At 39.5% G+C, this 18,372-nt stretch overlaps 1 protein-coding gene across 1 annotated transcript in view; it reads left to right on the top strand.

Annotated features, from left to right (window-relative positions):
- The first annotated feature begins 5,301 nt into the window (after positions 1-5,301).
- LOC139730816 (uncharacterized) overlaps positions 5,302-18,372 on the top strand; it is a 76,149-nt gene continuing 63,078 nt past the window's right edge. The window contains exons 1-3 of the mRNA XM_071641684.1: positions 5,302-5,378; positions 16,180-16,247; positions 17,977-18,052. Of these exons, the coding sequence (XP_071497785.1) occupies positions 16,191-16,247; positions 17,977-18,052 (133 nt within the window). The 5' untranslated portion in view covers positions 5,302-5,378; positions 16,180-16,190. The remainder of the gene's footprint in view (positions 5,379-16,179; positions 16,248-17,976; positions 18,053-18,372) is intronic.

The following is an 18,372-nucleotide window of genomic DNA, read 5'->3' as shown; positions in this document are numbered from 1 at the left end:
ATAGTGCTGGATTTTCTCAATCACATAGGTCAAGTGTTTACATGTACTTGAATTTCAGTGACATTAAATATTCTTATCAAGCAAATAAAGATTAGGTGGTCGATGTGTAGTAGGTCCAACCATACAATGTTGCATCGCAGAAAATTGCCATGCTCATTGCGCAAAGTGTGAGAAAGTTGGCTGTAGTCTGTGATACAATAGATTCCATTTTTGAACATCCTAGCTTGCGCCAGCTCGCCACAACAGTTACATGCATATTTTCATGCCTCTTCGTCCATCCCGATCCGAACCCATCATAAATCGTGCAACCAACCATGTGGGCGAGGCCTGTGTGTGTGTGTGTCCATGTAGTGGCTGCCTGTAGCAATACACACTTCGCACAGCATCTGGTCGGGCTCGTACCGGTAACTGTGTAGACGAAATAAACGCTTAGTTAACAGACTGACGAATTGCGATAAGATTTGGGTTTTTTTTATTATAATTTCGCAGAATAATTTTGCCAAGCCACGAGCAGATATGTTCTCCGTAACAGCTTAATTTGTGATTCCCTGCTTAAGTAAAATAACGCAAAATTCATTCATTTAAAAATCATGATTGAAGCACGGAAGTTTATCACCCGTTGCGGTCCATTGTGTGTCAGTGCACAGCACCCTGTGTGTCTGGGGTCTGCTCGCACTCGATCACGCCGCACAGGGAAGGGCGTTATGCACTTGTCAATGTAATGACTCACCCCACTACCCCCGGACATGGGTGCGTCATTTCCTCGTTTGGTCCGTCAAATTTGTGACCCAGGTGTTCGTCATTTTACCAGCTTTGTCCGTCAAATTTTTGACCGAGGGGTGCGTCAAAATCCCATCATTGTCGGTCAAAATTTTGACCGAGGGGTGCGTCATGGTACGTCACTTGGCTATGGAAAATAACACGCATTATTTTGAACCGAGGGGTGGGTCATGGTACGTTACTTGGCTATGGAAAACTGCACGCATTTTTGCACGCTACCGCGAGTGAAATTACAGTGAGCGCTTTCCCGCGGCACGTGAAAATCAAAGTCGGGAAGCGTTTTGGAATAAGAGGAAAAAATGCTTGCCAGAATCTGGCAAGCAAAGAATTTAAAAGCCACCCTTTCTCCTTACATTTTCCCTCCAACAAACCCATGAAATCATGCATACTCAATCTCAAACCAGGGACTGTTCAGCGATGTAACAACTTAGTTCAATCTTTCCTGTCGAAACGGCAGCAGAAGTGCCTGCCGCATGCCATTTTCTGCTTGCGGGATAGCCCGACCGCGCCCGACCAGCTGGCCAGACGCGCGCGCGACGCTGTTAGCTAGCTTTGCGAATCTCTACGTACCGTGACTAGGCTGTAGTTACGCAGTACTCGAGCGGGAATATGAATGCCATGGCGTGGTGTGTACCTACCTGCGTTGCAGCAGTATGCATCCACCGCACTATAGCAATGGCCGCGCACACTCAGCGCATTCTGCGCACATGTGATTGTCATGTATGGATTGCATGCACAGAATACATACTACTGTACGGAATATCGTAGCAGCAGCGTGATGTAAGGTGAATGACAATACGGTGCTTACATGGTAAGGAAAACTTGCCGAAACTTTTTCAAATTATGTGTACGAACCAAAAGAAAATGAAATTGCTTGAATAAAACGTATGCAAAAATCGTTTCAGTATTTACGGGGGTGCGTCAAATGTACCGAGGATGTCCGTCAAAAAAGTGACCGAGGTGTGCGTCACTTTCAACGTGTTGTCCGTCATAAAAGTGACTGTGGTGTTCGTCACTTGCAGCGTTATGTCCGTCAAAAAAGTGACTGTGGTGTCCGTCAAAAACCCCGTGTGGTCAGTCAAAAAATGACCATGACGCACCCATGTCCGGGGGTAGTGGGGTGCGTCATTACATTGACAAGTGCATTAGAGCAACCGCTAACCATGTGGCCTACCGTAAGAGCTTTCATCACGCACACGCAGGTTGACACATTCACACACACTGCATCCCAACGCGAAATCTCACACACACATACACAGTACAGTGCCGGAAGACCCGCTGTCGACCCGCGGTGCCTGATAGGTACTCAAATTCACACGCACTGCTCGATTAGGGTAAAATCTCGCACCGATAATATAGGGCCGTAAAGTGCACAATTGCCAATGTAACTATCTGATTGGTCAATTGCCCACCACGTGACATGTGATTTAGTTAAAAGATCCATTGCACTCTGTGGCTGTTAGCCGTGCAATTTTGTTTGAGCGAAAATGGATGGCGCATGGCTGACGTCACCCATTGCCATTTCTATTGACTCCTGTCGTGTTAAACTCATGATTGACTCAGAGACAAAGTTTTTGTTCAATTGCACGGCTCTGATGTCACAATAAACAAACCTTTGCAGTGCGCACTCAACAATTACAAGCGCGTACTTTTGTTGTCACTCATTTTTTTAAAACAACTTCAACCGATCGGCTGCACGTCAGCGTGTATGTATGTTAGTTGTATTCACAGTGACTGCGACTGTGCGGCTATTCATTCGTCTTCCACAGAAAATGGTTGCCATTTCTGTGCTAAATAACAAATTAAAGGATCTGTGTGGATCGTGGACCCCATCTGCTGACGTTCGAGGTATTGTATAAAACAAATTGTGTATGGTCTATACTCATGCAGTTGAACAAGATTTTGCCCTCGGTGAAAGATGAGGCGCACTATTCAACTCCGCTTCGCCTCGTTGAATAGAGTGCCTCTATCTCACCTAGTGCAAAATCTTGCACCATCACACTCGTGACCATTCACTATTTGTTTACCAGCTGTTACTGAGATAGTGTCTGGTTAGTACGTGGGTATACAAATATACCAGGCCTGGGCCCTGTTTTATGAAGAGTTAAAATTGATTAAATAGTTGATTTCAACTGTAAGTCTATGGCAGCCTGTGTGGTAAGGAAATTTAAGATTGACTTTATCTTTTGGTAAAACATGGCCCTGAGAGGCTCTGGTTGAAACTACATGTATGTGCACGGGGTGACTTCAATAGCACTATGGCTGTGCCCCTCAGAAAATAGTGCTATTGAAGTCAATGAATGCACATAGAGAAACAAGCCCATGATTGGTACAGCCCCATCTATATTGGAATTATATAGCGCAAAAACCGTTAAATGTGCCAAACATAGATGCACTACATTTTACTCTAGCCTTAGTTTCAACCGGTGCCTTGAACAGTGGCCTGGTGTTTTTGTTTTATATCCCTCCCAATGAATTTAAGATTAATTGGCTGCCGGCATTTTGTAATTTACCCTTTTAAGGGTATCCTCCTTGCTTCATTCTTTTCGACAAGATTCACACAGGTCACTCATAATGCTTGGGGAAAGCAGGAGGGCAGCGGGTACGCGTATGTAAGAAACAGCTGCGCGCTCGCGTATGTACGTAAGAGACAGCTGCACGCTCAGCCGCTATAACTGTTCACTATACACTCGTAAACATGCGTGCCATCTGCAAACTCGGTACGCACATAATGCATGCTATATATGCCTACAGTGGTCTGTTAATATGTGAGCTGGATATGTGGCCAGCTAGTTAGCTGTTGTTGTGACACGATGTACTAAGAAATGGACAGTGCAACAGCGCGTAGCTGTATAAAGGCAGCACCAGATTGTTTCCTATAGTCTTACCTAAATTTCTATTGGTTTCCAGCCGTCTGCCCCATCACTATCTAAAAATGGACTATCCTTCCCTGCTAAAAATGCTTCGCGCAGTGTCAGACCATGGCAGCCTCACCATCACCGCGAAACCACAACACAACTACAAAACTAATGAAAATTTGTATGGTCTACCACAAATTGTATGTTATACTCACGTAAAGCATATGTTTACACTACAGAATGGTACATACCGTGGTAGGTCCATAGCAAGCTCTTGCGATAAGTCCACAGAGCAAAATAAAAAACAAAACCAGGGAATTTTTAGCGCAATCCCTGACTGTCGGAGTCCATCGTTTCATAATTTAGAATACCAGATTTGAATGATGCAAGTTGTGTGCGAATGCGTGACCACATTCTGTGCATGTTCCACATAGAGCTCTTTGGCGTGCGCTGCTTGAGTGTACCATAGCACAGTCGACAGCGTGACCTATGAAAGTGCAGCACTGATCATGCTCCTGGTTATAATTTAAATATGGCCGTGCAAAGAAGTCTGATTTAGTGCGCATTAAATCTTTGTTTTTTGGTAAGTTGTGAATTGTGTGATGTCAATATCGATAACACCGAGATGAAGTCTAATGAAGATTGTCCTTAATGAGTCTGAATTGACAAACATGATGTCATGAATCCAAAATCAATGCGATCAACATGTGCGCTTTGTGATTTGGATCCAAAGTGGTACAGCCCTGTCGTGACATTTGTGCACAGCCACAGGGCTGTGTGTAGTTAGCTTTATAGCTGACCTACTTCTAGTATGATTCATCTCACTTAGTGATTTCTTACACATAAAATGTTAATGGGATACAAATTTGCAGCAAGAAAGGAATAATTTTACTCTTCGATTTCGAAGGGAAGGATGAATAAGGATTCTTTTATGATGTAGTATCACAGGATACCCATCCTGTCAAGCTGCCTCTATGGGCACTGCACAAATGCATGTGTGCATTATGTGTTCAGCTTTGAGAGAGAGAAAAATAGAGAAGTGTGTGTGAACTATAGCTTTGTAAGATGTACCCCAAGCGATGTAAAAGACATCATTGTGGTCAAATAATGCTCTGGTCATGTATGAATCTATGCTGTCTTGGTGCCAGTAATACTTTATGCACCATATGATGTACATTGTAGCCTGATGCCATGTTGGTAGCCTACAGAACTGGCGAAACAACCAAACTGCAGTGCTCAGGTAATTTCAGGATTGATATATTGTATGTATGTCATAAAATGACTTTCATCAAATCAGAGAAACTGCAGAAATCAGAGTAAAATGTGATGTCAGCATGAAACTTCAGCATAAAATACACAGTGCTATACCTTGCCATTTTTGTCATATCTATATTTGCTTGAAATAGATGGTATTGAAGTTTAGTACTTTGACCAGACAATTACATGTATAACCTGAAGCTACCATGCATAACCTACTGTAGTATACGTATCACAAGGCAGAGATTTCCTGCCTGCTTGCACACCTCTGAAAGGACTTACTCTGCTTGTTGAGGGCCACTCTCTTGTGTCTTCTGCCACGTATATCTCTTCACAACCAGGAGATTGGTCTTGAAAAGTGGTTTCAATGGCACTTCGTTTGCTTTGCCCTTGCTTTCAGTCTGAGAACCAGTTTCTCCGCCTGGATTGACGCAGAGGAAAAGCACAAGGGAGAGGAGAGATCTCCGCGGCGTCTCTGCTCAAGTAGGGAAATGGATCATCAGTGCAATGCACTGATTTACCAAATGCTAAGCATGAAATGCTTAATGCTATAAAGCTGTAGTGGTCAAAGCTGTGCAATGTATGTGTTAAATGGTAGTGCCAATCAAGGCATTGTTTTTGCTTTATGTGACAGATACACCACTCATAAGCATAATAAAGTCACAACCATTTTCATCTAAAAAATTCCTACCCCCTCCATGAAAGGACAACACTTGTGTAATCTTTTACTGGGTTGATGTTCTAGAACAGTACATCACTCGAAACGATGCAAGGGATGTATCAAGCGATTTATATGGCTGGCACCTGCATGCACCCATTTACATTCACCATGCACATAATAAGTCTGATAATGTCTGTACCTTATTATAGTACATACATGCACAATATGTGCATGTGTGTGGCTGATACCATGGACCTATACAAGGACATTCATCGTATTGTTAATTAATTCATGCACCTGTACATCTCAAAAGCCCCACAAAGACATTTTTAGCATGCTTCACTGCTTTGATCCCATGATCGTCACCGCCAGCAAGCCGGGAGAAGAACAAGACGAAGATTAGAGAAATCTACAACTATATGCACAGAAGAAAATAACTCATAGAAATCAAGTGTTAAAGTAAATGTGCAGTTGTGGTGTATGTTAGGAAATCATGCCTCAAACAATTTTGCTTGGGAGAAGCAGGCGGTTTTTAAAAGAAAGCTAACATTTTGGCAGAATGATTGTCATTTGTGTTCTCAATATTTCACTTTTCCGCAGCTTATTCCAGAGCAAAAAGGGATGGTAAAGGTAGAGAACCATTGCCCATTAGGCAAGGTCTTATGCGTGTGCGAAAATGTGCAAATCAGCAATTGCCCATCTTTTGACACAAAATTTGTTATGATCTCAGGTTTTGCTGCTCCTCATCATCTGTATGTATTCAAAGACATTTCCATTTGAAAAAGGCACATCAGCGAAACAAGATTGAAATGAGGGAAATGATTCTTTTGTTAGTGATGATACATGATTACACAATCATTATTGTCTGAATGTACTCATTAAGATGCACATAATCATGTGTCGGTGACGATCATTACATCAAAGAAAGACTGCCGTGAATAGTCCATATTATATTTTGGATCAAAAATTTGTCTTCCATTGATTGGTTAAAAGAGCTTCACGTGATTATAGGTATTTTGAACTATTTTAGAGTGTTGGTGTGTTTGACACTCCATGAAGTACTAATTGCAAAATGACGTCACTTTTATGACGACATTTTGCAAATAGTATATACTATTTGCAAAATGATGTCACAATCACCCTTCTTTACAATCAAGTGTACCCGTCCGCGTCCGGTCCCGAATTCTAGTGTTCAGGTTTGCAGCGGCCATACGAGCGCTTTGATACATGCGACGGGCAACTCTGGCGGTGCCACGGCTACTACGTTTTTCAATTTCCGATCTCTCGCACTGTTGCGTATTGCAGGCGCTGCGCTGCCGCCGCAGTGCGGCTAAGCCTATTTTTTATAATGATTTTCACTTTTTATTCAAATTTTTGATCCAAAATATAAAACAAATATACTTTGCCTAGTTTCGAGTTTCTTGTTAAAACTATGGGCCACGGTGACTCCAAACTAGTACTATTCACTTCGGGGCTGCGCCCCTCAGTGAATAGTACTAGTTTGGAGTCACCTCTGCCCATAGTTTTAACAAGAAACTCTCAAGGCCAAGTATATTTGTATATTATATTACGTCCATGCTGATACTAAGCAGTACACAATGTAATATCATGCTGCTCAAAGCTCCTGTGTCAATGAAAGTATGACCTGTACATGATCAAACCCATTTAAATAGCCCTTTTATGAGTAATACAGTACTTTTCTAAAATCTGGAACCAAAGTGATGACGGTCACGGCTTATAGTGGGAATCGTAGATTTCAAACTGGAGTTTATAATTCTGATTATATCCCACATACTGAGAATCTTGGTATAGGATTGGTCAAGAGATGATCACGTGACAAAGTGTAGTTTTGCCCATCACATCACCTGAGAAGAAAAGTTCGATACACTCAATGATGATAGTCATTTGTTTCGCTGATCCCTTAGTCCACACAGTCCTATTAAACACGTGATATAACTTACAATTTTGAGTACGCACGAAATAAAAGTGTGTTGCACTGTGGTCTATCATTTGACCTGGGTCAAGTGATAGACCACAGTGCAACGCACTTTTATCTCGGTGCCACGCGAGGGGCGCGGAGCAAATTCGTTGTTTTGTCATCTACGCGCATACGTCTGAAGTAAACTAGGTAGCCTAAGCCCTGAGGATACCTAAAGACAGCTAAAAAGGTTTCAGATGTGGAATAAAATGGGAATATCTAGGACCCTAGATGTGGAATATAAAGCAAATAATCAACTTTTGGTTTCAGGCAATGAGACAAACTATCACTTCCTCGGAGATCTGAATGTGTACGCTATCTTTCCTCAGCTGCGCTTCGGAAAGATAGCTACATCCAGATCGCCTCGGAAGTGATAGTTTGTCCCATCACCTTCACCAACATTGATTATTTGCTTACTATCTGTATTCATTGCCATGTCAAATGTCAAGGTTTTGTAGTTTTACACTTTATCGTTCATGTCTGTTTGTCAGAATTGCCACATTTAATTGCTCAATCATCCATCAACATAATCAACAATTTACATGGCCTGTCAAAATGGTAGCCTGCCTTATTCCATATTTATGCATAATATGCACAGATAAAAATCTTAGGCAGGACAACACGAGGGAATAGGCCTAAACCTTTCTTTTTTCCTTTTTGCCTAGCATTTTGCCTGTGGTGTCAGTGTGCAAGTGCTAGGGATTCTAAGGACTGTAGGTTGTGCAAGCACAACCACTTGACTCTCCAGCACTTCATGCCATGCAGCACTTCCATCCGAAAACAAAAGCTCCCTCAACAGTTTCAGTAGAGTGGTCCCATTTTTTTTTGTTTTTGTTTTGTTTGTTTTTTTGTAATAAGCATTGACCATATTCATATCTTTGAAAGCAAAAACAAACAAAAGTTGTGCCTGGAATACATACTTGATAAATTCCATAAATGCCATTGTAGGACAAGTCCACCTTCATAATTATGTAGATTGAGTGAATGCAACAATATTAGAAGAACACATCAGTGAAAGTTTTAGGAAAATCAGACAATCCGTTCAAAAGTTATGAATTTTTAAAGTAAGTGCACAGTCACTGCTGAATGAGAAGACTACTACATTGTGTGAGGAAAGTATAAAGAAAACTTCACAAAATTTTACTTTTTGAAAAAAGTACACATTTCCTCGACTCGTCTCTGACTTCTGTTGAGAGTAATATTATTTCCCCTTGCCTTCTGAAAGAGGGAAGTCAAGTGTTCTTTTATTATGTGAGAAAAGTGAAAATATCTTGAATTTTCTTTATATTTTTTTATATCGTGGTACACGTGACATCACAAGCTGTAGTAGTCTTCTGATCCAGCAGTGACAGAGTAGAAACTTCAAAAATTCTTAACTTTTAAACGGATTGTCTGATTTTCCTCAAAGTCTTGCTGATGTGTTCTATTATTATTTCTGCATTCACTCAATCCACATGTCTACATTGTATGAAGGTGGACTTGTCCTTTAACCCTAAAAAGACTGGGGGGGGGGGGGGGCTAAAAGGCCCCCCCCTCGACATTCCGCGCGATTACTCTGCAACACGCAATGCTCTCGCCGCGATGCTCTATGACTTTTTTCTTTCAAGTTTCCCGCACATTTTGACGCCAAATTTGTGACGCCCGGGGGTACGGTTCTGAAGTAACATAACATTTTGTACATGCATGTGAGGCCGAAAATGGCTCAAAAATGTGATTTTGTGTACAAAGTCAATGCAAATTGAGTTTTTTCACATGGTTCATATAAATATGCTTATTTTTACTCTCGATGGCTAAAATTAATTTCTTTTAGGAGTATTATGCTTCAAAAAGTGTCTGCCACAAATTTTGTTAAAAAAACAACAAAAACAAAAGGTCGATAAAAACAAAGAAATACATAAGAAATTCATGAAACAATAAAATGAATAAGAAATTAATTTTGATACCGAATTTTTTTTCAAGTGCATTTGCTAAGAATGCCACAAAGAATAATTAGACCAAAAATGAGCACTTTTGGAGCTTTATTTACTGATTTAGATCAAAGAGTCTGATTTCTCGCATAAATTAGCATAATTAATCAAAATAAAATAAAAGAAGACTATTTTGGAAAATTTAAATATACGATCTTGTAGATTACATCGCACACTATCATTGTGCAAATTTTCGCGGCGATCGCGCGATCCACGGCCGAGATCTTAAGGGGGGGCCCTTTAGGCCCCCCCAGTCTTTCGAGCTACCAAAATAGCCCAGTCTTTTTAGGGTTAAGCAAAGACAGATAAACAAACTAGAAATGTCGCTTTGGCGACTGGTATGCCTCCGCCATAATGCATGATTTTCCCAATAGGTCTAGATAGTACATGTGGACAATGTGTGATTACATTTTCACAAAATTGGCAAAATATTGAAATAACAAATTTGTCACAAATGTGTTGAACGTTCACCTTCCTTGACCTAGGTTTAATTGGATGAATAGGAGAGCATGTATCTAGGGATTTAAGGACTTTAACTTGACTTTGACCCATTCATACATTTAGGCATTGAGTAATTTTCAAGGTACAGGTGTGGAAAATTGGTGTGAATTTCTGAATTGAATAGTAAATTGTTACCATTTTCATCTGGCCCTTGACCCTAAAATTCATAAGATAATCACTTTCAGGTAGAACATGCATAATATGTACTAAGTTTCAAGATAACTTGAGCCACTTCCGAGATATGGAGGAAAAAGTTAGTTCAGCACTTTCACTTGATTTTTGACCTTTTGACCTTTGAGGCAAAGAAAGAAGAAAAAAAAAAACTTTCCAGAGAATTTCTATTAGGTTACACATGCATACACCAAGTGTAAAAAAAAAAAAACCTGATGGCATTACATAAATATGAGGGAAATAGTAAAATTTTGAAGTGTTGCACTTGACCTTTGACCCCATGAACCCTACATTCTCTAGATAATCAATTCCAGTCAGTACATGTATATACTATGTTCCATGAAGATACCTTGAACAATTTTCCAAGGTACCGAGAAAAAAAGAAGTTTTAATATTTTTACTTGACCTTTTGACCTTTGACCTTTGACCTCATGACCCAAACTTTCACCAGAGAATTTTAATTGGGTAATACATGTATACACTAAGTTTCAGGAAAATATCTTCAGGCATTCAATAGATATGGTGGAAATAGTGAAATTTTATGTATTTGACCCTGACCTTTTGACCTTTGACCTTTGACCTCATGACCCAAACTTTCACCAGAGAATTTTAATTGGGTAATACATGTATACACTAAGTTTCAAGAAAATATCTTCAGGCATTCAATAGATATGGTGGAAATAGTGAAATTTTATGTATTTGACCTTGACCTTTTGACCTTTGACCTTGAGCATGTGCACCCAAAAGTTGATACGCACAACTTCACCCCCTACTACACATACATGCCAAGTTTCATTAGGATACCTCAACAGGTTTTGATAGTTACCTTGTCCACAAAATTCATTACGGACGGACGGACGGACGGACGGACGGACAACCCGAAAACATAATGCCTCCGGCACCACTTCATGGCGGAGGCATAAAAAGTCTTCCCTAGGTAGCCTTGAGGTCTCCCCTAATATTTCAGTGAGCATGAAAACAAGTTGACAATGATTGCAATGCCACATCGCATTTAACAATGTCAAGAGAAGCTGTCCTAAAAATCGAAATGACTACCGGTATTAAAAATGATACATGCATTTAAGGAATATACACGCTTTTCTGACTTGCCAACTGCCGAAAGATGGATGACATTTAACCTCTCATTCCACTTTGCCTTTTACCCTGAAGCAAAATGCAGAGAAGTACAACTAATATTGCATTTCTGTAATGTAGTCACAGACCTCCATGTATTTGGAATCTGCTACAAATCTGTAATAATGTTCACAGAAAACATATTTGAACTAGAGAGGAGCCGTCAAAGGCGGCAGACCCACGCCTAAGTACAAAGTCGGGGTAAACATAATGTGCATTCGGTCATCTACCAGAATTCGGCCACTTAATTGCCAGTGTGCTTTATCACCAGCCAGTGAGTTCTACCAAAGATCGTACACTGAAGTGTACGATCTTTGGTTCTACAGTCACATCACACGCAAATCACATAATTACACATACGGTATTAACACTCATTCACGTACAGGAAAGTCCTTAAGTCTCCTCCAAAAATCCATCGAAAATCCCAAATTCCACCGTCAAAAGTGCAGAATCGGAACTTTTCCAAGCGCGCGCGAATTAAGTCCAGTTTTAAGAGTATTGTCTACGCGACGGGTCGCGGAAAAAGCGCTAAAAATCGAGAAATACGCCGTTTTCTTGCGGGATATTTTGATTATAGCAAGCCGAGAGTGTGATGATATCAAAGGTCGTATGAGTGTACGATCTTTGATGGTATCCACAAAAGCAAAAAAGAAAAACAAAATTTACGTACCCCCTAGGCAATTACCCCTATGATTAGTGTCTACGGGAATTATTCAATGCAAGGGTTGAATGCAAATGTCTACTGCACCAGTATTCGGCCACCAACGAGCGCCGCAACGTCCCCGGTGCAATTTTGCACCAACAGTGTAGAGCGCGATGCATTTTCAGCGGCCTTGCACACGCATTGACATTGAGCACGCATATCGTGCAGTGTGACTGCGACCGAGCAAAATGCTCCTCCAACGAAAAAAACAATCAATGTTAATTTGAAAAATCATCAAATATCAAAGGTCGTATGAGTGTACGATCTTTGATGGTATCCACAAAAGCAAAAAAGAAAAACAAAATTTACGTACCCCCTAGGCAATTACCCCTATGATTAGTGTCTACGGGAATTATTCAATGCAAGGGTTGAATGCAAATGTCTACTGCACCAGTATTCGGCCACCAACGAGCGCCGCAACGTCCCCGGTGCAATTTTGCACCAACAGTGTAGAGCGCGATGCATTTTCAGCGGCCTTGCACACGCATTGACATTGAGCACGCATATCGTGCAGTGTGACTGCGACCGAGCAAAATGCTCCTCCAACGAAAAAAACAATCAATGTTAATTTGAAAAATCATCAAAATACGGGCCAGTTTGTGATGACGGAGAACGAACTTTCATAAATCTAGAAGGACATAGTCCCTCAAATAGGCCTAAACGTAAATTTCGGAATTCTTACGAACATTTGAGCAGCGAAGTCGGATCGTTGGGGAGTTTATGTCTTCGTATGGTAGCGGAAAATCGCAAAGTGAGAAACGGGAAATTTTCGGAATGGTCACTATACCATGGGGTCAAAACTTCAAGGTCACACAGAATTTGCAAGGGTCAACCGATTATCACCAAAATCTAATCGATTCTTTCCTGTCATTATCCAAACATTCCCTGAACATTTCGTGCAAATCCGTTTACCCGTTCTCTTGCAAGTACACAAACAAACAAACAAACAAACAAACAAACAAACAAACAAAAAAACAAACAAACAAACAAACAAACAAACAAACATACGGAACCCTTTACATAACCCCCTGCCGATTTTCATCGGCGTGGGTAATTATGATTTGTGTTTCACAAAAAACATATTTATGCCTCCGCCACGAAGTAGTGCCGGAGGCATTATGTTTTCGGGTTGTCCGTCTTTCCGTCCGTCCGTCCGTAATGAATTTTGTGGCAAGCGTAACTAAAAAACCCTGTGAGGTATCCTAATGAAACTTGGAATGTACGTGTATTAGGGGGTGAAGTTGTGTCTATCAACTCTTGGGTGCACATGATCAAGGTCAAAGGTCAAAAGGTCAAGGTAAAATATGTAAAATTTCACTATTTCCTCCATATCTAAGCATTGCCTGAAGATATTTTCTTGAAACTTAGTGTATACATGTATTACCCAATTAAGATTCTCTGGTGAAAGTTTGGGGTCATGAGGTCAAAGTTCAAAGGTCAAAAGGTCAAGTAGAAATATTACAATTTCACTTTTTTCTCTGTACCTTGTAAATTGTTCAAGGTATCTTCATGGAACATAGTATATATACATATACTGACTGGCAGTGTTTATCTAGAGAATTCAGGGTTCATGGGGTCAAAGGTCAAGGTCAACACTTTAAAATTTTACTATTTCCCTCATATTTATGCAATGCCAGCAGGATTATTTTTTTAACACTTGGTGTAGGCATCTATTAACCCAATAGAGATTCTCTGTTAAGTTTTTTTCTTTTTTTTCTTTGCCTCAAAGGTCAAAAGGTCAAAGATCAAGTGAATGTGCTGAACTAACTGTTTCGTCCTTATCTAGGAAATGGTTCAAGTTATTTTGAAACTTACTACATATTTTTTTGCATGTTCTGCCTGACGGTGATTATCTTAATATGAATTCTAAGGTCAAAGGCCAGATGAAAATGGCAACAATTTACTATTCAATACAGAAATTATACTTTTTCTCCATACCTTGAAAATTTCTCAGTGCATAAACTTATGAATGGATCAAAGTCAAGTTAAAGTTCTTAAATCTCCAAATACATGCTCTCCTATTCATCCAATTAAACCTAAGTCAAGGAAGGTGAACATTCAACTCATTTGTGACAATCTTGTCATTTTGATATTTTGCCCATTTTGTGAAAATGTAATCACACATTGTCCACATGTACTATAGACCTATTAAGAGAGTCATGCATTATTGTGGAGGCATACCAGTCGCCATAGCGACATTTCTAGTTGAATTATGATTTGTGTTTCATTTGATTTGCTTGATGTGAAACTTGTTCACAACCCTCCTTAATCTCAGCGGTCAGGTACTCCAGAACAGCAGCTACAGTGTAGGTACACTGGTGCACCAGCGCCTACTCTCTGGGCGTAACAAATCAAATGAAGTTTGATCAAGTAAATCAAATTTGCTTGATCAAACTACAATAGCTATTGCTATTGTCCATGTGAAAGTCATCTCTCGCAGTCATTGCACGTATCCTAGTTTCGATAACTTCACAAATCAGGCCTGCTGTTCTTATTGTTTCTACATGCTCCAATCATGTACAGACTTTTGACATGACTTAAAGCGTACACCCGTACAATCACGCATAATCTAGAACGAGTTGAGTAGACAAAGCTATGATTTGAAAGCATCATAAGCTGCATTAATCAACTTCCCTTGTTTGAAATGCTTTTCAGTTCCCACTTTTAAAATGCGTTTGCCATCCCCTTTAAGATGGCATTTCTCGAGTTGCATTTTTCAACTCTGCTATGAGTCAATTGGGAGGCCATGTCACAGCGCAGGAAAAAAAAAATTAAGCAGACTGAAACTGGACTGAAACAATAGATTGGTTATTACCATTCAGTTTTACTGTGGCCATGTATATTGTGCCGCTGTATAGACTTTTATGCTTTTTCTGCCAACATCATAATTTCCGCAAAGGGTACATGTTCCTGAGTTTCACCTGTAGCTGCAAGTAATTGCCTGCCTGTGCCTTCATTCTCCTAGTTAGGCAGCCAAATGAAATCTAAGTAAGAGTAAATTTCCATTCAATTAGCTGAAAGCTTGCTTTCCCCAGGGTAATGGATTCTAGGCTCCCACTCAATACATGGCCTGTCTGCTACATGTGTGCCTCTAGTAACAGAGGCTTCTGTGGTAGCTGAACTGGTGTGCATGCGGTTGTACAATGACAAGACAAGAATATGAATTGATAGCTCTTGTAGCTTCCCATTGAAAAATGTTTGGAGTATGACAACAACTTTATACCCAGTTACCAGTGAAATTATTCAATTTACATCTTTAATACAGGCTTGTGATAACATGAATGTGGACAGAAATTTTGAGAGACTCCCACTTGCAATGCTTACTTGATAGAAAAGTTTGGAATTACTTTTGTTTTTGTTGTGCATTGAATGACTGATAGATCTTAAGATCATATGCCGTTTCAGAAACAACTAGACCTTTTCTCACATAATAGTATTTTCTAGCGAGTTCATAAAATGTGACGTCTCAAATGTCGTTTTCAGTAATGTTGAATTCATTTTCATGATACTTTCTATTGGTATTGGATTTGTGCACTACATGTACACATGTTGGCCTGCTGTCTAGCAGTGCTATTTTGTACTGTTGGTAATGTTAGTCTAAGCACGTACCATTATTGATGAACAGTTCAATACTGGAGAACCAGGGAATATTGGCCTTAACAAATGCAATATTCCGTGGTATCCCATGAAATAAAGCCATCCAGTATGATGATTGTTATCTATGTTAAATCAATACTGGTATATCGTATCTAGAAAGGGCATAGAGGCCTGTAAAAGCAGTTACAGCTGTACTAGAATATGAAGTAGATTCTGCACTAAGTTGTGACTTGTGCTTACAGTATAAAAACATTATTTTATGTAGCTTTACACATGTAGCAAGCAAAGGCATATGGCAACAGTCGAGACAAAATACAGTTTATTATTGCGTGGCCACTTTACTACAGTAGCCTATGGGGAAATTAATACACTAGCCTTTGTTTAATTAAATTTGCTCTGATATTGCACATGGAAATCAAGTGGACATAATATGCATGTATGATGCGCTGCTAAAATGCCTTATATAGATAAAAATTTGTCTTGTGGCTTCGTGCTGCATTTAGTACAGTGGAAGCCATCAAGTTATGTTTCTTTTTTTTGTGTGTGTCTGTTGCTCCCTCTTCCTCTTACAGCTGACCACACCATGGCCAGTAGACTGCGAGCTAAAAAAGGATCAGACACCACAGTCCCCGTAAACAAGGTAAGTACATGTAAGCAAATTGTCAAATGAAGGAATTATCCACTTTCATTAAGAATGACATGAATATTGTAAAAATTTGGTGTTGAATGATCTTAATTTACATACTTCTTCATATGATGAAGCAATTATCTGTCAAAAAGAAGTGCTTATGGCAAATTTCCACTGGAATGTATAAACGCATACTTGTACTATGTAGGCCTATACATGACATATGTGCATAGTACGTACAAATGTACAGTCATCATGTACACCTTCATTGTACATATGTTCATATTCATGCTTCATGTTTTTGTTTGATGTTATTTTAGAGATATGTGAGTTGTTTTATGTCAAATCAAAATGATGGTACTAAACCTAGAAACTGTAGGGCAAATCTTTGATCAGACTTGACTCAAAAGTAATACCACTTTCTAAACAAGAAAGTTACATGTAGATTGATGATCAGCTTCCACATGTGGGTCATGCATACCATGCTCCTACTTTCATCCATAATACTTGTATACAGCAATCTGCTTATTAGCTCTATTGCATATCTCCCTTCATATTTAAGATGTACATCAGCTCTGAATAATGGCACAAAAGCATCAGAAATGTGTTTGCTTTTATGCCCGATACCACATAATGTCCTTAAACAGTATGAAAGATGGATATGTAGCATTAAGTGACATACTAGGAACACAAAATGGATCAATATTACATCAGAAACCTAAAAGTAGCTCCCCTTATCCCCTTGCTATAAGAATAAACTATAAACACAGACATTGATACAAAAATTTGGAAAATGCATCGTAAAGCAATTGGCCTAAAAAAAGAAAGTTATGTACATTGTAGCTTCAGAATACACACAAGTATAATGTGAACCTTCTGTAATGATTAAATGAAACAAGCGTTAGATCTTTTCTTGTCTTTGCTGATGTCCAAAGAGTTCTTGTGGGTCTCGAGTTACCAAGCTGTAAAGACACAGATCCAAAACTGGATGACATGCTATGCTAAAATTGATATGTTTTATATTCATCTTGTATATTTCTGTGCATATTATTTGAATTTATATATATTGAATAATTTCACTCTTGGAGAGATGCTATTGCTTTTAACATATGAATAGCGCATCATTAATGCAATGTAAAGGACAATAAGAAACCTTCTAGATCATGTTCACTTCAGATTCAAGAATTTCCTGCCCTGCATAGTTTTCTTGATAATCTGTTTGTCAAACAAGTCATAGACAGTATATTTATCACCTATGTAGCATAGATTGTTTAAATGCAATATGATACCTCACTTTCAATACCATTTTAATTCAATGGCTCTCAAAGTTCTTCCATGCAGGAACTGAAGTAGACATTCTTGATGATAATATATATTTTTCTCTCATCGCTAGTTTCCGACCAGTTGCTGCTGAAGTGCAAGCTGGCAATTAGAGCAACCCATATTATGTGGACACTCACATTTGCTGGTTCATGTTGAATACAATTTCGTGGGGAAAAAAATATAGACAGTAAATCTTAATGATTATGCTGCATCTTTACGCTGTGATTTCTGCTTCCATGCCGTATTGTTACTGCTATGTGTAATTTCGAATTTAGTTAAATTTAGTTAGATTAATTTAGAATTTGAATTCACTGCATAATTGCTGTGACAGGACTTTCCCCCTCAATGTTGAATTTGCACTATAGAAATAAAATGTGGACTGTAAGGGTTAACACAGTTTCCACTTTCTCCCCACTAGACTGGAGATCATCTTTCTGGCCAATCAGACGGGATCCGAGGGAAGCCGCAGTTAAACATTGGTGCAGATACCAAAGGTAACGCTCACTGATCCAGGTGGTGTTGGAAATATGCCCAGGGTGATTTCCCAGTGAAGAAAAGCTTAGATAATTGTTTATTTGCCTGTTTGATTGTTTGTGTTAACTTTTGTTGTCATAAAAATGACCATAGTTTAGCTACTTCAAACATACATTGTGCTCTATGTGTTCAGTGAGCTTGGTCGTTCGCTTTAGTTCAGTTTTTCATCACGCCATTGTCAAAGTACACATTCTTGCTTTGTTGCTACATAAATCTACGTTCAATTGTTTGAGGTAAGAAGCCATCATTTTTACAATCAGAAACACATGTATGCATGGAT

The sequence above is a fragment of the Diadema antillarum genome, unplaced genomic scaffold (assembly GCF_040938485.1).
Source record: "Diadema antillarum isolate AM-2024a unplaced genomic scaffold, OU_Dant_1.0 seq00000338_RagTag, whole genome shotgun sequence".
Classification (NCBI taxonomy): Eukaryota; Metazoa; Echinodermata; class Echinoidea; order Diadematoida; family Diadematidae; genus Diadema; species Diadema antillarum.
The sequence above is the reverse complement of the archived record's forward strand: the minus strand, read 5'-3'. Positions and strand labels throughout refer to the sequence as shown.